At 40.2% G+C, this 19,457-nt stretch overlaps 3 protein-coding genes across 3 annotated transcripts; 1 reads left to right on the top strand and 2 right to left on the bottom strand.

Annotated features, from left to right (window-relative positions):
• Positions 1-2,374: 2,374 nt before the first annotated feature.
• chmp5b (charged multivesicular body protein 5b) lies at positions 2,375-5,468 on the top strand. Its single transcript, XM_084340458.1, has 8 exons — positions 2,375-2,526; positions 3,161-3,265; positions 3,593-3,639; positions 3,793-3,886; positions 3,970-4,041; positions 4,316-4,424; positions 4,565-4,680; positions 4,780-5,468. The coding sequence occupies exons 1-8, from the start codon at positions 2,458-2,460 to the stop codon at positions 4,828-4,830; spliced, it is 663 nt and encodes a 220-aa protein (XP_084196584.1). The 5' UTR covers positions 2,375-2,457; the 3' UTR covers positions 4,831-5,468.
• A 38-nt stretch (positions 5,469-5,506) lies between these two features.
• fastkd3 (FAST kinase domains 3) lies at positions 5,507-9,077 on the bottom strand. The gene is made up of 7 exons (XM_084340446.1): positions 8,992-9,077; positions 7,203-8,667; positions 6,982-7,067; positions 6,345-6,519; positions 6,185-6,254; positions 5,955-6,069; positions 5,507-5,777 (listed from the first exon to the last, which is right to left on the bottom strand). Exons 2-7 carry the CDS (start codon positions 8,650-8,652, stop codon positions 5,679-5,681), a joined length of 1,995 nt encoding a protein of 664 aa, XP_084196572.1. The 5' UTR covers positions 8,653-8,667; positions 8,992-9,077; the 3' UTR covers positions 5,507-5,678.
• Positions 9,078-11,190: 2,113 nt separating this feature from the next.
• Positions 11,191-14,238, bottom strand: myl12.1 (myosin, light chain 12-1). Its single transcript, XM_084340459.1, has 4 exons — positions 14,132-14,238; positions 12,425-12,624; positions 12,045-12,206; positions 11,191-11,750 (listed from the first exon to the last, which is right to left on the bottom strand). The coding sequence occupies exons 2-4, from the start codon at positions 12,606-12,608 to the stop codon at positions 11,578-11,580; spliced, it is 519 nt and encodes a 172-aa protein (XP_084196585.1). The 5' UTR covers positions 12,609-12,624; positions 14,132-14,238; the 3' UTR covers positions 11,191-11,577.
• Positions 14,239-19,457: the final 5,219 nt, after the last annotated feature.

Genomic DNA, 19,457 nt, shown 5'->3' with positions numbered 1-19,457 from the left:
AAAACGAACCGAGTAATGACGACTAAATGGGGTCCAACAGCGCTTCATGTATGCAGTTAGCGTGTCGGTGGTAGCTGCATGAATCACTGACAGCAGACATGTGCCAAAACCCTTTCCACCTCCGCGAAGGGGTGACCACAGTGTGAGAGAACTGACTCATGTCGGACTTCGAGGTAAACAAGCGAACAAAAAGGTTGCGCTCAGAGAAAGTTCATCACTGAAAGACGTCTGAAGTGAAAATCCTGGACTTGAATGTGCTTTTAAAATTTGACAGAGGGCTCTCTTTCGGCTTTGACTCTGGAGTTGTGTCCAGTTCGATAAGTTGTTCAGTTCATGGTGTGTAAATGCATCGCGCCTGCTGTTTATGGCTATTGAAATACTCATGCTGTTACTGTAGAGAAAACTTCAAGTAGCTGTTGTGCACATTGTCAAATACAGTTTATTCTGCCATCTGTACAGTATCATAGTATGTGTACAATACATCATTTTGCATAGCTAATTAAAAGAGGAACATTTGCACAGATTTCATTGAAATATACTGTATTTGTAGCATGTCAATGATCATTGCTATGATAGTATAATGCAACATCAGCAGCCTATATGCTCGATGGACTGTGCTGTTATTTTGAATGTACTGACTCTGTATTATATAAACATATCCATGGTATAATCTCATCTATTTTCTGCAGGAGGACTTCAGCTAATGTTCAAAATTAATTTCCATGAACACTGATGTCCCTGAACCGGAGCTTTGTGGGAAGTTTGTAGGAAACTTTATTTTATTGGTAGCACATCTCTAACCACATCACGTATACTGGCATTTAATATTTACAGCATAAGATAAGAGACATCATTCTAATGTCTACACTGTGACAAAGACATCAGTTTCCCTTTTTTTTAATCTCTGTGCTAATCTTCTGCCGCTGCTGTATATTGCCTCCGTCTGCTGCCATTGAGCAGGAGACGTGTTGATCATCCAGTGTGTGACGTGCTTAATATTAAAGCGAGTTTAACGCATCAACTTCTCTCGAGCTCATATCGTTGTCAGTTTTAATTTGTAAACTGTGGTGTGTGATCTCTCTCCTCAGATGCAGCACACACACATATCTTTTCCCTGCATCATCATCATCATCATCATCAAAATATGTCCTCACAGTGGCTTCTTCGATGAAGAAAAACAGTTGTAGTTTTTAATATTTCTGCACAGAAGAGTTTCAGGGAGGTCATGAGTCTTCTGCAAGTGTTTTACTGTATGTCAGCAGCTCCCTCCAGAGGAAGCAAAGTGTAATTACTAAAATAAATGTGGCCTCATTATAAATAAATCCCTCAATGATTGATAGTTGTATGCACATAAGTTGACGTAAGCAGAAGGTTCCCTGTCAGCCCCTCTACATGGTGATAATTGATTATCTAATGAAGAAAATGTTCTAGTTTTATTTATTTATTTATTTTAATAAATAAAGGGGCACAATGTAGTTTTGGAGAAGAAATTCAAACTCCAATCAGAATTTTTATATTTTTTTCAAAAATTGGATAAATAAGCTGTTCTCAGAGGACAATAAGGTCTCCATTGGTGAGGCGTGTGTGGTGTGAATGGGTGACGAGTGTTGTAAAGTGCTTTGAGCTCAACAGACTGGAAAAGTGCTCTAGAAATGCAAGTCCATTTACTAAGAAGAATTGCTTGCTTTTCTACACCTCATATCAGTACAAATGAAACACTTAAATCTAGGTTCTGACACAAGGGATGGAGACTGGTTGACTTCTGATGGGAGTTTATTATCATTTGTGAAACTTTGGACTACAAATGATTGATCTGTGAATGAAAAAATAGGGATCAGGGAATAATGTATTGATCTTGATGAAAAAAATCACACTTATTTAGGTGGTTGGTCACTGTATAATTTGATGGGGATGGATCTATTGGATTTAAATGTTTGATATTAGATTAGGCTTGATTGAATCAAAGAGGGACTGTGAGGTGGGGATACATGCTATGGCTTGTCCCTGAGGTGAATGGGTTTCTGGTTTCCTGTCATAAAAGCAATGGAGATACACCCTTCAACTAAAGAGAAAGAGCTTTGGTAATGGACATTAATAAAACATGTGAATTAATGGACATTGAACCACTGACCCCACCCCTGTCAGCCTATTGTATATTTACTAATATGTTTGAATGTTGGACATTGTAGTTTCCTGTTTACAAAAATAAAAGAAACATAAACATAAAAAGTATTTCTTTCGATACAAACACCAACATATAATATAAAAATGAAGAGAAACAATAAACAACAACAACAGCAGCAGCAGCTGAGCTCTTCAGGGGGCGTGGCTGAGTGAGTAATGATCACGTGGCTCCTCTGACGTCATCCTCAGGCTCTCTTCCGGGTGTTTTCGGTCGGCTGGACGGTGACAGCGAGCAGCTTCCTTCAAGCGTTAAATCTCTCACTTTTAGCCAAAATGAACCGCATATTCGGCTCCGGGAAGCCCAAAGCTCCCCCTCCGAACCTTTCGGACTGCATAGGAAATGTAAGTGTGATCGCGAAGTAACTTTTTGAGCGCTGTTTTGAACAAAGTAAACAAAGATGGAGCCCCTCTCGGCTCGGGGAGCTAAGTGCTAGCTAACTTTTATGAGCAGAAAACAGGCCAGCGTTTGTCATATTTAACGGACATGTCCTAATAAACGAGCCGAGTAGTTATAAGAGTCATTATTTCTGGTATTATTGATATCAGAGAGGATTTTAACCCCCTTGTTTGTTTGTTTTCACCTCACATATTGTACTGATATTGTCAGAGGGTCAGTAGGTTATTAAAACCAAACACTCAGTATGTGTGTTGAGATAATGAGTCAGTATTATCTCATTTTGAGCAGGAATGTGAGTTATTTAACTGGCATACAACGTAAACCTAATCATTGTCTCAGTGGCATGATGACATCAACCAGTTAAACAGGTTGTATGTCTGGGTAGAGCTATTATTAGCCAACCAGAGTGGAGGAACCAAAATCATGACATTTAGATGTACTCAATATGTCTCAGTTAAGCTACTTTAAATGTTTACTTAAAGGAAATGCCTTCCATACAGGTCATCAGCAAACATCTCACTGTTTTATATCATTAACCACACTAAATGTGATGTCCTGTCCTCTGTTTTATACTCACAGGTTGATTCTCGGGCAGAGTCCATCGACAAGAAGATCGCCAGACTAGATGCTGAACTTGGAAAATACAAGGACCAAATGAAGAAGATGAGAGACGGGCCGTCGAAGGTGAGAGTTTGTGTCCAATGCTGAAGTAAAACAAAAAAAGGAGTTGCTTTTCTTTCTTTTCCAGTCGGTAACTTTCTTCTTACATTGGTCATAATATTATAACACACACGCTGAAGAAAGTAGAGCAGAAGTGTTGTTGTGCGTCAATGGATGGTTAGTTATTAAAAAGAAAAATTAAGAGGCAAATTTCTGAGTTCTTGTCTTTATGCTTAAGTGCTGTAAATTAGAGATGCAACGACTAATTGATTAGTCAGCAGCTGTTAAATGAATTGCCAACTATTCTGGTGATCGATTAATCAGTTTGAACATTTTTTTCTCATTTACCAGAACATGGTCAAGCAAAAGGCTATGAGAGTGCTGAAGCAGAAGAGAATGTGAGTCATTTTATTTCCTCAAGCCATCATGTTCATATTCTTCATCATGTCAAATTTATAAACTTTAGAGCTTTTTTCCCTCATCAATCACTGTTTATTCTCTACATCTACTGCTATCAAACTCTAAATGTGTTTCATCAATTTATCCTCCAGGTATGAGGGCCAGAGAGACAACCTCATGCAGCAGTCGTTCAACATGGAACAAGCCAACTACACAATCCAAAACCTTAAAGACACTAAAACCACAGTAAGAGAGTCAATTATCTGCCAGATGTGATGATAACTGAAGAAAATGTGTCATTATGCTAACATTTGCTTCTTTCTCTTCAGGTTGATGCCATGAAGACCGGCCTCAAAGACATGAAGAAAGCATACAAGAACGTGAACATCGATAAGATTGAGGTATGTGGTTCCTGATTACAGATTTACTTCATTAAGACGGCCATAGTCACCATCAAGTGTTAGATATAACGAAGATAATCAAAAGATAAGATGGTCTCACACTGGATAATTGTGTATATATTTAAGAATACTAAATGCACCCTTATTCGCCTCCTAGTATGACATTTAAACTTTTAAGACATCATCATGAGCTCTTGTGTAGAAGTGTTGAGGGTCTTTGTTAACATATTACAGACGAACATATGAACTCCTTTTTATTTTCTTTAATAATCAGAATATCCAAGATCAGCTGGAGGACATGATGGAGGATGCCAATGAGATCCAGGAGTCGCTGAGCAGAAGCTACGGCACCCCTGACATTGATGAAGACGACTTGGAAGCAGGTCAGTTAAACACTTTACGTCCCAGGATTCTTCCAGGATTGTGTTGTTTACTAAGATTTTAACTTTGATGCCAGAGACATCTACATTTTAGACGAGGTGATATTGCTTATGATGGATATCTTTTGTTGATGCGTCCGCAGAGCTGGATGCTTTGGGAGACGAGTTCCTCATGGATGATGACAGCTCCTACCTGGATGAGGCTTCAACAGCTCCTTCCATCCCAGAGGGCCTGCCCGGAGACAAGTCGACCAACAGGGTACTTCACAGTTTCGGGATTTTTCCCTTTTATTTACTTACTGCAATCACTAATTACTGAGTTTTTTGTTAATGGCCACGCTTCTTTTTGTTTTTTCAGGATGGTGTTCTGGTGGACGAGTTCGGCCTTCCTCAGATTCCTGCTACATAAAGAAGCGATCAAAACACTCACTCTAGTTTTACATGTATCATAGCCTTTTTTCTATTTATCCAACTGACACTCCCAGTCTTGGAGTGAGAATTTTAAAAATAGAGCTGCAACGATTAATCGATTCATCAGTCTCAAGATAATTTCCAACTATCTTGACAATCAGTTAATCATTTCAGCCATTATTTTGAACAAAAATATCAAACATTTGCCGCTTCCAGCTTCTTAAATGTAAGGATTTACTGCTTTTCTTTGTCTTTTGTGATAGTTGATGAAGAGTCTTTGGGTTTTGGACTGTTTGTTGGACAAAAGAAGCAATATAAAGAAGTCAGTTTCAGCATTTTTTTTTTTTTTTTGGACACTAAATAGACTTGAGACGGTTATTGAAATAACCATAAACATATGAAAATGATAATGAAGTTGCAGCCCTAATTGAAAATCAAAGCTTCTTCTGTCCAACAAATGATGGAAACTTTCACCTCCAACCAGGCATCTTTAATAAAAATTTCTGATGATTATTCTCTGATAATCATATGTATCTTTGGTGAATAACTGAACTGGGATTCTCTTATACTAACTTTGTACAGTTTCTGCAGGGATGATTTGCCAAAAACAAAATAAATTATATTTTTCAAACGATACTCAACGTTGTCTGATGCACTGAAGTCATTCAAAAGTCAGTATTTATACCAAAGTAACTTTATTGTGAAGTTAAACAGGTGAAAGTGCAGAATCAATAACTTAGTCACATTCATTTGGTAATGACTTAATTAAAAAAATAAATAGATACTTTTGTTTTACATAAGAAGTTCTCGACAAAACTCGAGACCTCTGATGGCACATTTCTATCATCACCAGCTCAGCCTGAAAGTGTGAGGGAAGACTTTCTGGTGCAGGTACTCCACCACACTGGTCTTGTTTTTCAGTTTTTCAAACTCGTAGAAAGGAATCTAAAAGAAACAGAGCAAAAACTTAATTCAGTTCATGAAAACAAAAGATTGGGCAGGTTAACAGAAAAAAAAAAAGAAATGGTAAGACAGTCACAGCACACACAGATCTAACATTTGGGTGAGATGAAACCACTAAAAAACAAAAACAAAGCATAAAAGTGAAGACGAGGATCTAACCTGAACAACTTCATATCCCAGAAGCCTCAGGTGTCGCTGCTTGATGGCCTCTTTTCCAAGTAGCTGCCTCTTTTTTGTAGTGAACCTCTTCTGTCCGTCAATACAAAGAGCTATCCTGTAACGCGTCAAACAACACCGGTTTTAACCTGTTATATTTACATCCAGCTCTCAAACATTTAGTAGAACCACAAATCTGAACTTTAACAACCTCATAACATAAAACCATTTACCTTTTGTATACGTCATCATTCTGACTGGCAGGCAGCACGTATCCCCCTTCGTCCAGTTTTATCTCCACATCTACAAAAGCAAAAACAAATGGTAAGCCCTTCCTAGGTAGACTACAAGAAACACTTAGGAGAAACAGCTGTTCGTATGCGTGTGTGTTACCAAGTGTGTAGCAGTACGGTGTCAGAACTTTGGATCCAAAGTATGAACGAGACCCGAGCAAATCCACCAGCCCGGTTTTGACAGTGTTGTACAGATGTGCGTCGACCGGTGTCTCCAGAGAGCGTCCGGACATGAGGAAAGACTTGACGCGGTACTTTCGAAGGAGTTTGGGACCCTGAGGAGACAACAGGAGGAATATGGTCACACTGAGCGTCAAAGCATGATCAAGCTGTGGTCTTATGTTACAACAGAAGAAGTGGGGACTTGTCCGATGTGCAAACTAAATCTAAAGTGTAGTTAAGATGTGAAGCAGTTGTTTTGGTCTCTGCCTTCAAAATAAAAGCACAAGGTTGTCAGTTCCAAACCATGTAGCAGATGAACTCAATCTCAAATGAGTCCTTCAGTGCTTTTTAATTAATGCAAGTAGATTTTGTGTTACTGCGTGGTGCGCCTATGGGAAATGTAGAGAGTCACAAAGACCCAGTGCAGGTTTTATCACAGGTAACTGGAATGCACTGAACCTCACACACTGATGACACGTTCCGTAAGAGGGTGTGTATTCAGGTTTCTGACTGTGCATTCATCCTTTGTTATTGTGTTGACCTGGCCTCTTCTTAAACATGCTGACATGTTTTACCTCATAGAAAGGACACTCCAACTTCAAAGTCATGTAGAGCTGGGTCAGCTGTGCCAGGACGATCCGGTCAATCCCTGCGCCCTGATCTGGAATACAAGCATTTTGATTTGATATTTTAGTCAAACACAAATCACACATTTACCTCAAAAGGAACCCCCCCCTCCCCACCCCCCATGACAATTCATGGAAACCCTGTGCAGGTGTCTGACGGGATGTTTTACCTTGCAACTGCTGGAGGAAGAAACTGCTGAACACTTTGGAGACAAAGTTAACGGGGAATCTCTCCACCAGGGTGCAGGAGTGGAGCAGGTTGAGCACCGTTCGAGGCTGGAAGTGTGGAAAGCGCGATCGCAGGATGGACTCAACTTTCCTGAATACCTCGCCGGCGTTGGGAGGAAGGTAGCCGAGCTTTCCCAGAGCCATGATCTGCCGGGCCACCTGGCTGGTGCTGTAGTCGTCTGCTCGGTACACGAAGCTCTCAGCGACAGCGTCAAACACAGTCGGGGAGAGGATGTTCCTCCGGCCAAAGAACTGAGCCACCTTGGTCACCGTCTCTGGGTGGGAGGTGAAGGTCATTGTGGGTACGTACTTCTCCATCGCCTCCACAAAGAAATGATCGCTGTGACCAAAGTGCATAAGGCCGCCGAGCACAACTGTGAGCTCCTCATCAGTGAAGTAAGGAACATGCCTCACAGCCTGCTTGCACAGATTGATCACAAGAGGCATGACCTGCGTCTGATTCAGGACCACGAGAGCACCAAGAAGCCCGCTGACGGCTGCAGGGTTCATGCGGGAGGTGACTGTCACGGCGTGGGTGTGCATGGCGTTCAGGAGGTCCCGGTACTTCCCATCCTGAACCACACCACCTTGCAGAAGTCTATATACAGCGATTAGATCTTCTAGGCTCCACTGTGACGGCTCCTGCTTCTGGATTTGCTCCATCACCTGCTCCAGCATCACACAGCCAGGACCCTCCATAGCCAGCATCGCTTGCCCCAGAGTGCACAGCTGCTCCACAGTCATCTGCCCTCTGTCCAACCTCTCCTGGCTTTCAGACACCAGTCGCACCATCAGCACGCTCCAAGGATCCAAGAAGAGGCGCGTGCAAGCCAGGAGAACTGACACCAGCCCGGCATCTGTCAGCCGCCTGGAGTCCTGCTCCAGCTGGAGGCACAGAGATCTGATGGTGTCTTTCTCCAGCACTGTAGGATCCTTCAGGGAGTTCCCCACCTGCTCCAGATCAGCCACACGGTGCAGTGCTGCTGCAGCCATGGTGTCAGACATGATCCCTAAAGAGCGCAGAAGATTGAACACCTGTCGGGATGAGGAGCAGCTATCTAGTCGCTGCTTGAAATCCTCCTCCTCAGCAGCTGTGGGTCCGTGCACCTGGGTGATCCGGAACCCAAGTCCTGAATCTCTGTGGAGGCCAACAGAGCTGCTGCCGAGGAAGGACGGCTCCCTGGTGATGGTGGTCAGGCTCCTTCTACCAGAGTCCTGCTGGAGTGTCCTGCAGCCCTGTCTCCGGATGCAGCATTCAGCTGAGTTACACAGGCAGCCAGCGCATAGAGGCTGACCCACACTGATGGTGCTCAGGAGCCTGGTGGAGCAGACTCCACGATGACCAGCAAACTGCCCGATCAGGGTTAGTCTCTGGATCAGCTTCAGAGCCATGACCCTCAGACCCAGCTGAAACAGAAAGAAAAACTTCAAAAACAAGAAGACATTTAACAGGACTGTGGTCTGTAAGAGATACAGACCACGCACAAATTCACACGATATAGCTAAATAAAAGAGCAAAGCTACTGGCATTGAGAGCGCTCAGCTTCTTCCTCTGTTGCTCCTCTGTTAGCTAACCAACCTTGAGTCTGTTGTTAGCTAACGTTAGCTACTTAGCTCCTAGCTAGCCTGAAAGAGTCGCGCTGCTCAGATGAGCACATTTGAAAGTTGATACTTCAGAACATGGTGATAAATAAACAACAAAAGACAAGATAACACCGGCAGAACTCATACCTGGACTCGCCGACAGCGGCAAAGAGTCACAGAACCGCTGACAGGAGCGACTCTGTCCTAGCGTGGTTCCGTAAGGATGACGAGGCGTTCAGGGACCGTCGTAAATCCTACTGAAAGATTCTTCCATCCAAAATCCCCCATGATATGATCTTCGCACCTCGAATTTTGCATCCAAATATATGAAGATATAACAGAAAATCTTATACTACCAACACATCATCACGCCGATTCATTTAATAACCTCTTGATTTGACTTTTGAGGGAAATTCGATGGTGCTGTTTTTTTGAGACAGCATTGAAGGCACCATTATGCAATTTCAAACTTCATTCAGACACTAGAGGGCGATATGACTCATAAATACCCAAAGAGGTATGAATTTAGTGCAACTGGACTAGATTCAACCCTCCTTGGATAACCAGGACCTGGATGACTGAATCTTATCAGACAGATATAACTTAAAAAAAATAAAATAAAATAAGGTTTCCCTCATTTGGAGGTTCTGGTGTGTTTGTTTACAACTGGTCAATTTTGATTATTTGTACACCTTAGTGATTTAATCGTTCCAGTTTACTCATACCAAAAACATTTTTTATTGTGATTCAGAGTGATATCCTACGGAAGCCCTAAAGGGCCATGCATTCATACATTTTATTTCCTCCGTTTTCCCGTGATAACGAGTTAATTTCATTTGTTTTCTCGAGATCTCGAGTTATTATCTCGAAATAACAACTGCCTTTTTCCCGAGATAACGGGTTAATTTTCTCAAGATCTCGAGATGACGAAACTTTGTTTTCCCGAGATAACGATATAATTAATTCGAGATCTTGAGAAAACAAGACGACAGTGTATTAAATCATTGCAGGAAACATCATTCAGTGTAGCAATGACAGAGAAGCAGGAGCATATCGATATCGGAAAACAAAGTTTCGTTATCTTGAGATCTCGAGAAAATTATCCTGTTATCTCGGGAAAACGGAGGAATTAAATGTATGAATGCATGGCCCTTTAGGGCTTCCGTGATATCCACCAGTTGAAGTGTGTATACAGGTCTTGAGGAGTACTGCTGCATATGTAAAAAAAAATAAAAAAATAGTATTTAGTCTTTTGTGGTTCCAGAGGAAGCTGCATGTAGTCTGATACATTGCCTTCTGTGATGTTACTCAGTGGCTAAGTTGCATTGTGGGTAACGTAGGTGTAAAAAAAGATGACATCTCTGTTTCTGTTGTATTAATTGTGATAACTTGTGTTATCACAACAGTATTAAGAGTGCAATGTTAGACCAGTAGACTGCTTTTAAGACCTGGTCCTACATTACCCACAATGCAATTTAGCCATTGAGTAACATCACTGGAGGCAATTTATCAGATTACATGCAACCTCCTCTAAAACCATAAAAGGCTTTACACTCGTTTTTCACATATGCAGTAGTACTCCTCAAGACCTGTAGACAAACTATGTGTAAAATTGGTGGCTTCTCTTGAAATTATGGAGCCTTTAAGGTCCAAAGGAAGGATATTTTTATATGGTTTTGTTTTTTTAAGTATGCTCACAAGATTATTTGTACACAAACTTAATTGTTTGCAACAACAGAGTATTTTTTTTCCTGGACTTCAAGAATGTTGTATTTCCAACCTGAGAAGGTCTGATTAATAACATAACTGAAAACACCTGTGTGGGCATGAGGCCTTTAATCCATACTTGTGCATCATACTTAAGTTAGTCCTATATTTAGTATGCAAAATCCAAATCATACCCAAGTTTCCTCAAAATTGTGATTAAATGTACTTATTTTCCACCACTGCTTCTCGAGAAACAATAACATTTTTGGCATTCAGCAGTGTCAACTGTGAGCTCTTGTACTGCTGCTAAATTAACTGTAACCTGATGTATTCCTCAGATGAGATTAATGTACTATGCTTCTTAAATAACTGAAGTATCTCCCAGGTCTGTTAGGTAAGGATTTTACTTCGTGTGATCGTGGCATTTGAGCACTTTCCCTTGTTTGAGTTCATGTTAGCTTTGCACATTAGCCCTTGAACAGAAGGAATTCGGCTTGTGCTAGTCAGCACACGTTAAATGAATTTATCAAGGAGGCAGAGTCGACTTGTCAAGACTGGACAAGCTCCTGAGGAGGGGAAAATGGTGCAGAAGCATTTTAGTAATGCCACAGGAAAAATAAAGACAGAATAATGCATCACTTATTTCAGTTGTCATTTATGGAAACAGTCAGCAAAGTACAACTTGATAGAGGGCTTTATTTAAAAAGTTTATATTATAAAATGTAAAAATTCAGCTAAATCCGATCACATGGATTGTAAAGACTTATCCCTTAGAGCTTCCAAGGTGCTGCCACATCACATCTTTACATGATAGAAAAAACATGACAACCTATTAAGAGATTTTTCTTCTCATTAGAGATGTGTACATTTGGCAATGCTGGAAGTTCACACCAAAAAAAGAGTGGATAGTTATTGCTTTGGTTTGTTTAAAATGGGGTTTATACTGGAGAGTTGAGACATGCAGCACGGGGATCTAGCTGACGGAGGAGGGGAAGAGGGTGGCGAGGAGTATGCTGGCATGGCTCTTTAATCGTCCTTATCCTTGGCACCGTGCTTTAGGATGCGTGTGAACTCCACATAGTTGAAGTTGCTTTTCTTGTCGATGGGCGCCTCCCTGAAGAGCTCGTCCACCTCGTCGTCTGTAAACCGGTCGCCCATTGTTGTGAGTAGCTCTCTGAGGTAATCTTCCTGGATGAAACCTGGGGGAGGAAAATCGTCCAATCAGATAAGAGGGGCTAAGACAGGCTGAATCAACATTAGAGGCATCTCGTGAAGAATTTGAGTGACACAATTACCATTTTAGGCAAGGAAACTATTATAAAACAGCTTTCAAAACAGAGCTGCGATTTACAGTGCTTTATATAAGGCGAGGAAAAACAATAGAACAAAAACAACATTGCATTTTATTCTATTTTATATTATCTTCACAGCTGAGACGAAAGCTAGGACTTTCATATATAAGAAGGAAAGAGGTTACAAAAGTCAGAATTTACCTGTCCCCTCCTCATCAAAGCAAGCAAATGCGTTTCTGATCACATCCTCTGGGTCTGTGCCATTGAGCTTCTCTCCAAACATGGTGAGAAACATGGTGAAATTAATGGGTCCAGGAGCTTCCATCATCATGGTCTCCAGGTACTCATCAGTTGGATTTTTCCCTATACAACGACACAATTATGGTTTAATGAAATGGGTCTGGATGGTTTCAATTTCAAGTGACATTTACAACTGCTGAACATTTAAATGTTTGCTTGTTGAACTAGTTTTCAGATAACAAACAATGTAGGTGCACAGCCAAATGAGCAAAGTGCAGACTGCCAACAGCCTCTACCTGACATGTTGGTTCAGTTCATCTTGAAGTAAAAACTCTACTAACCCAGTGAGGCGAGCATGTCGTGAAGATCCTCCTTGTCCACAAACCCATCACGGTTCTGGTCAATCATGTTGAAGGCCTCTTTGAACTCCTGGATCTGAGACTGGTCAAACATGGCGAAGACATTGGAGGTTGCGCGCTGAGGGCGCTTCTTTGTGGTCTTTCCCTTAGCCCTTTTGCTCGACATCTTGACTGTTTTATATCTGTGGAAACAAATCGATATAAAACATGTTGAACACTGCAGCCAGGAAAACACAAAAGAAGATAAACAATGTGAAACGTCAGTGTAATGAAATTTCCATGACTTCAACAGTTCAGTAGAGGGGAGGAATGTACATCCTTCCTGTTGTTCCTTAATGTTAAGACAGTCCTATTTAGCTACGATCTGAACAACAGTAGGTTCAAAGCAGAAAAACAAAGAAAAGCTATAGGCTTGATAAGAAAGACAAAGGATGACTGACCCCTGACAAGCACAGAGACAATCTGATCAAAAGTGGATCATCGTTACTCAAAATACAATTGTGTCATCCGTGCCCAGAGTATTCGGCAATGTATTTTTAATTCACTGGCAGTGATCCCCAGTGTGGTGTCCCTCGCTGAGCTATAAATGGAGATGTTCCTCATCTTTCTAGGTTGATCAGCTCACTGCCTGCTCTGCACTAAGGGCAGGAAAATTACTGATGTGAGCACAGATGCCCTTATGAGGCAATGTCTTGAATGTGGACTCAAACCGGCCCTAGTGCACATCTTTATGTTGACAGATAGCTCGTGTTTTTGACAGTGGGTGTTAATAGAAAATGGACTCATCCATCTTGGGCAGCAAGTATAAAGACATCGTCAAGCACAAATATTACCTAAGACAATGGTAATTATAAAGACTCAGGTTTAGTAATACAAGTGTTAATGATCTGTATTAGGGCTGCAACTAATTGCAATTATTGAATCATTCATTAGTTTAATACTACATAATTCCGTGTATAAACTGTACAACACAAGTTCCCAAAAGCTCAAGGCAATTTACAATGAAAAGAAACGCAGCAAATAACAGCTTTTCTTTCAAACTGGCAAAGAAGTACTCCCGAGTTCAGCAAAAATACTCCAAATGAACATGTCTTGAAAGTATGAAATGAGTCACTCTTAGGTTTTAAATGGGCTACAGTCAAAATATTGATGGCTAACGTTATCTTGACATTTGCATTAGCTTATGTGGCCCACTATGCAAACCGTGCAAGCCAAGAGTTGCCTTATCTTCCCACAAAACCATCATTGTTTAATGCTACGTGTTCATTTTTTAAAGCTTACCACAGGTTGAAGCGCACTATTAAACTGCGTGCAGTTTTAATGGTTTGCGGCCTAGCTTGAGCCATATTAAATTATTAGAGCTGTTCATACGGCTGTGAATGTTAGCCGACTACAAACACCGAGCAGTCGCTGAAGTTTCCCAGTTTCACGGGTTAAACTGTCAGTTTTTAAAGCTAACATTTACGTTTACACGTCTACGTTAAACATCCGCTTGTTAGCGACAGCTGCGCAGCTAACGGCTAGCCGTGTTTTCAATGCAATCAAACGTACTCAAACTCGCACTATAGCCGATTTTCATTGATAAACGACTTTAATGTTGCCAACATCCCTGTGTTATCTTGTTAGCGAAACATTTACAATGTAGCTAGCTGTGGTAGACTGAGTAAAAAAAGTTAAAACAAGTCTTACCTGACAACACAAGATACTTGTTAGCTAGCCCGGTGCTGCTCTTTTTCTCAACCACCGCCCTTCACTTCCTGATATCATGTTGGGTTACGTTCATAACATTCAGGACGAACCAACTGAGAAAAATAGGGGGGTTCGTCAGATGTGAAACCATTTTCACACACTTTAAAAACAATTCATACGTTGTTTCGGTATAAATACTACAATGACAGGTTGACTTTATTAAACTTTCTTCTAAAACAGATTATAATCCTTTATAAGTATCAGTAATAAAATACAAATTGTACCGTACACCCCTGGTGGAGTAAATGTAACTTCCACAAACACTCCCTTGCCTGCCTTAACATTCCTGGATATGCCCTTTTAAGGGAAGAAAGCATACAATGTTCAGTGTCCTTTGCATTGTGTACAAAGAAGATGCCCGTGGGAAAACGTGGGCGTTACCATCAACAAAGCAAACATATATGGAAAGCTGACCTTTAGAGTCACATGAAATGTTCATCTTATTTTATAAATTATGCAAATCAGATGCAAAATGATATAAAATTGAGGTGATAGTGTTTGTCAGCGAAGACAGGTCATCACTTTTGCCATGTTGAGGTCATTTTGATGACTAATTCCTTCACATACACCTCACCTTGGTGTTATTTATACTCTTTTGTATCATGTAAGTGTGTTTATGTTGTTTTGTTTTTCATTTATTGCTGTAAACACATTTTTATATACTACATTCTTTGCTTTGTTTCTCTTGAAAAAAGAGACTCTTACCCCAATGAGACTTTCTCCTGGTTAAATTAAGTGAAGGAAAAGACAAATAAATTGAAGTTCATACACTGAGACCAAAACAATACAGAGAAAAATGTTGATAGGATGGATAATTATAGATACTGACTGTCAAGCGTGGGTCAGACAACAGTTGGTATCCCCCGGTCATCGCTGTAAAGAGAGGCTTACTGCTGCAGGGCCTCAAAAGCAAAATGTGGAACTGTTGACTCACAGGTTAAAACAAGCCACATCTGTCTATTATGTCCAGTTGTCATATCACTTTCAAAGCTGATAGCAAGGTGGCTGAACATGTGCTATGAGAGTCCCTTATAGTATGCTGTATCTTATCAAAACAGGCCACCAGTCTAGCATTCATAACAACACAACTAGAGTTAATGAGCATTATAAGAAGAGGTGAATGAATGAAAAACCAAAAACTGTCAATTATAATTTTTTTGTTAGTAAAAGACGAAAATAGATGCTACAGACATCATTGAAAAACAGGTAACCTTAATCGGGTAATAATACAAACTCAGAAAGAATTTGTTTTTTGTTTTTTACACAAGTGAATAAACAAACAATAAGGTCCTAGAACACTGTTGAAGCTTGAAAGGTGGCAGGGTCCGCCACATATAAACAAAGTAAAACAGTATGAAATTGTGTTGTCCTTTAAGATCAGTGTGTTTATTTATATGAAAACAAAGGGAGTTTGTTTTTTTAGTGTGTTTAGGCATTAGAGAAAAATAGACAACGAATCAGTCAATTCTCTTCTGATTCAAATTTCTTCCCCAAAACTACATACTGCACCTTTAAACTCATATCTAGGTCTGATTAATTCAACGTTTCAAGTGGATGCAATTTCTTTCTCTGCAAATTTAAACTTTTCCAGTTGATCTATCCATATCTATTCATGAAAAGTCCTACTTAGGGATACTTACACTAAATGAGTTAGTTTCAGCATGTATTGTAGTGTCACTTTAAGCCACTAGAGAGTGCTAGCTTCATAGAAAACCTTGCTCAGTGACGTTATACACCATTTACTGAGGTCATTAACAGTTTGTCCGAGCACATTACCCAACCCTGTGTGTGGGCCTATTTAATTTGTTCACGTCTGAAATTGTTAAGTTAAACATTCACATAGCTTGAGTGTGTGGGAGCCAAACAGATCAGGATGTAAAAATAGTCCTGATACGTCCCATGGGACGTCCATACAGCTGGAATTTCCTGGACAGCTGAACACAGACACATGCTGCTGACATGAATATGATTCATTATAACCGTTTTTCCTTGAACACTCAAGCCACTCATGTATTTATCTGGAGGGTGAACACAATATTTGAAACAATATTCTATATAGTGCACCGCTGACTAAAGCATCAAAATTACTGCAGCAGTTGAATCAACAGCTGTCGGACAGTGTCAACAAACCTGAACATTACAGGCTTTACAGTTGCAGGGTGACTGTATTGAATTGCATTAGATTATAGGGATGCACTCACAGTGATAAACCAATCACTGGGTATACCTTTCACTATATCAGTTATAAGGTGATACAATTCACTGTTGACAATGGTCATGTGGCGTGTGACACTTAAATACCAGGGTACAAAGGGGTGAAGTCATTAGGTGATTGTGTTATCACGGTCCTGAGAAGCACTTGAGTTTGATGTTGAACTGGAGGGTTTCGAGGAAGAGACTTCTGTATGAGCTGTGAGTGACAGCTGGTAATTGGGGCTTAAAGCCAAATTAAAGTAAAGCCCAAGAAGTTTATAACAAAAGCTATACAGAGACACTGTATGCTATTCTTTCACATTCAGTCATTCATCCACTAATCCTGAAGGCTACTTTACCATGAGCTGTCTAACAGGGTACTAATACATAGACTTTATGGTATAAATATTGGGCCTATATATAATTTACTGTCATGAGAATATTATTGTTACACAATATAACATGTGCAGGGGACAGTGTGTGACTTTAGGATAACTTTAAGAAGATACCAACCATTAATTCACCATAAATAGAATTATATAGAACTGTATTGTGAAGAATTACATGAAAAGATTGATACCATTTTTTTGACGCTATAATAAATAGGCCTATGCAGATACAGCCAACAGCCATTAGCTTAGCTTAGCATTAAAATCAAAAACAGAGAAACAGCTAGTATGCCCAAACACTAGACATTATCTTAATAAATGCTAACTCTGACATAATCTACTGATTCTTTGATCGACGAATAAAAACAAGATTAAAAAAAAGTTAAGGGGGAACAAGTTGGAAAGAGATCCAATCAGAATGAATCTCTTTGTCTGGTAGAGAGTGATTAACACACTTTAACGCGCCACCAAGAAAAACATTGTTGTCCTGTAGCATACACTGTTTGTGTGATGTGTTTTTCTAGCATTTGCTTGTAATTATAGGCTAAACGATGATGATGTTAACTTAGCATTAGAGGTGCTTGTAAGTGGGTTTCCCCCTGTTTCAACTCTTTATGTCCAGCTAAGCTAACTAGCTGGAACCTGCAGATTCATAGCTAACTTGTGCATTTTTTTTATTTGCAGAGTGGCAAAGTCATGACCTGCCCTTCTCTCCTTCTCTTTGTTGGTCGGGTTGGTGACCCATAACTTCACTGTCCTGGGAAAAGAAATCTCGCTAACCACACAGACGTGAGAATGGTTTCAATATTCTCATCTAACGTCCAGTAAGGAAGCGAATGAGCATACATCTGCATCTATGTGCACTTGAGTTACAGCACTTAAAGCTTGCAAGTCAACTGAACACTTGAGCAGCTGTACCATGCTCCTCATATCACTGCTGCCTTTCTGATAATTGCAGAACCATCTTGCCTTTCCGTTAATCATAGTGGTTCAAAGCAAACGCGTCTGCAAATTAGTCGGTGGCTTGTAACATATACTTGTAAAACTATCCCATTTTCATTAGACAGCATGTAGTGCTGTGACCCTGCTTAATGTCTTGTATTGTTCTCCTCAGTGTTAATCTCTTTTAATAGGTTGACACCTCAGATAACATTTTAGGTATGTTGCCGTGCTGATTGTTGTGTCATGAGGGACAGAGGTGGGCCAAAAAGGACGAATGTTTGAAACAAAGCGGTGCTCGGAGGTGTTCATTGGCATGATACGTCTGCCATGGAAACTTACCAGGTGTTTGTGCTGCAGTCAATTTCCAGGATGTGGTCCAAACATCTGCGGCAGCCACAGTAAATCTGCCTGCCGAATGGCCTCTGACAAACTCTTCTCAAACAGGCAAGACTATTTTCAAGCTAATTTTTGTAAACTCAGGTTCACGAGTCATGGTGGCATCAGGAGTGTGTTTTTATCAGCAACATCTCTGCAACGACTAAAGCAGGAATAAAAAATCTGGCACTGGAGTCCGAGTCTTTGATTTATTTAACTATTTCTTATTTAGTATCTGTTTATGACCCGAGAAGACAAGAGGGGACCTTTCCACAAATGAGAGTGAGAGTGACAAGGAGACAGTAAGTGGCATTTGTTGTATGTGAATCAAGTAACAATAGCATAGCTAAAGTTAGCGACAGCCACAGCTGAGACTGCTGCGGTAAAGAGTCAAGACAAAAGCTGCGGGAGATTATCCAGCAATGACATGATGTCGGCTCAGAGCCAGCAAGACCTTCACATCAGTGTAATGGACTTGGATACACTTTTTCTCAGCTCTGATCCAATGCTAATATTGATTTTGGATGTTTGCTGATACAGATACTGACACCAGAGCTCTTCTTTCGATAATATTATTCTTGGTGTTACGTGTGAGGTTACATGAGGCTTAAGCAAACCACACAGCACTACTTAGTAAAAGAGCAAAAACTTGCAAAAAAACATAAAATGCACAGTGTGTGAAATCTGCTGCCAGGGCCTCAATCGAAACAAAACAAAAGATGTTGGTACACTGTGGAATCATGGGAGTAGTTGTCTTCACTGTTTAACAGCCACCATTGCCAATGAATGTCCAACTTGAGGAAATGTATTTAAGTTTTACTCATGCTATTTTAAGTCACGTTCGCTGATGTTTTCCTGGAAGTTTTTTGAATCTCACCGCTACCTTGAGTAGAGATGAGGATTTCTCTGGGTTTGAACATTTAGGACAATGTCAGAAAATATACTCGACAAAATGATTAACAAAGATCTCGTTTTTTCTAGACATTTTAATGCAGAAATGTTACATATCATATCTTTGATTGAAATGTACTCACAAGTGCACAGCAATTAATTATCAGCTACTAGTGAGAAGAGCAGTATCTGCACCTCATATTGATATTAAATCAGATTGGTTTTGAATGAGCTATAAGATTGTACAGTTAAGCAATGACTTATTTTTTTCACTTCTAAAGAGTAACAAAATAAAGAACAAACAAGCACGATTAGAAACAAAAAGTTTCTAATCGTGCTTCATTAACAAAAATGTGCATTCAGAGGCTTACACTTCATACATGTGTAAGAAGGATAAAGGAGGCAAAAAATCCTAAACAATGCTCATAAAATTTGGACAGAAGTCTGTGTTTACCTGCATATCAGACAGTAATGCT

The sequence above is a fragment of the Pagrus pagrus genome, assembly GCF_965226575.1.
Source record: "Pagrus pagrus genome assembly, chromosome: 20".
Taxonomy (NCBI): domain Eukaryota; kingdom Metazoa; phylum Chordata; class Actinopteri; order Spariformes; family Sparidae; genus Pagrus; species Pagrus pagrus.
Note: the sequence above shows the minus strand (reverse complement) of the source record. Positions and strands in the feature narration are given on the sequence as shown.

Excerpts from the sequence above, each read along its gene's own strand:
- chmp5b (XM_084340458.1), top strand. The coding sequence starts at position 2,458 with ATGAACCGCATATTCGGCTCCGGGAAGCCCAAAGCTCCCCCTCCGAAC. Across the intron at positions 4,042-4,315 it reads TGAACATCGATAAGATTGAG|AATATCCAAGATCAGCTGGA; the intron begins GTATGTGGTTCC and ends TTTAATAATCAG. Across the intron at positions 4,425-4,564 it reads TGAAGACGACTTGGAAGCAG|AGCTGGATGCTTTGGGAGAC; the intron begins GTCAGTTAAACA and ends ATGCGTCCGCAG.
- myl12.1 (XM_084340459.1), bottom strand. The coding sequence starts at position 12,608 with ATGTCGAGCAAAAGGGCTAAGGGAAAGACCACAAAGAAGCGCCCTCAG. Across the intron at positions 12,207-12,424 it reads CGACATGCTCGCCTCACTGG|GGAAAAATCCAACTGATGAG; the intron begins GTTAGTAGAGTT and ends GTCGTTGTATAG. Across the intron at positions 11,751-12,044 it reads CTTTGATGAGGAGGGGACAG|GTTTCATCCAGGAAGATTAC; the intron begins GTAAATTCTGAC and ends TTCCTCCCCCAG.
- fastkd3 (XM_084340446.1), bottom strand. The coding sequence starts at position 8,652 with ATGGCTCTGAAGCTGATCCAGAGACTAACCCTGATCGGGCAGTTTGCT. Across the intron at positions 6,520-6,981 it reads TGGAGTGTCCTTTCTATGAG|GGTCCCAAACTCCTTCGAAA; the intron begins GTAAAACATGTC and ends TTGTCTCCTCAG. Across the intron at positions 5,778-5,954 it reads TGGGATATGAAGTTGTTCAG|ATTCCTTTCTACGAGTTTGA; the intron begins GTTAGATCCTCG and ends TGTTTCTTTTAG.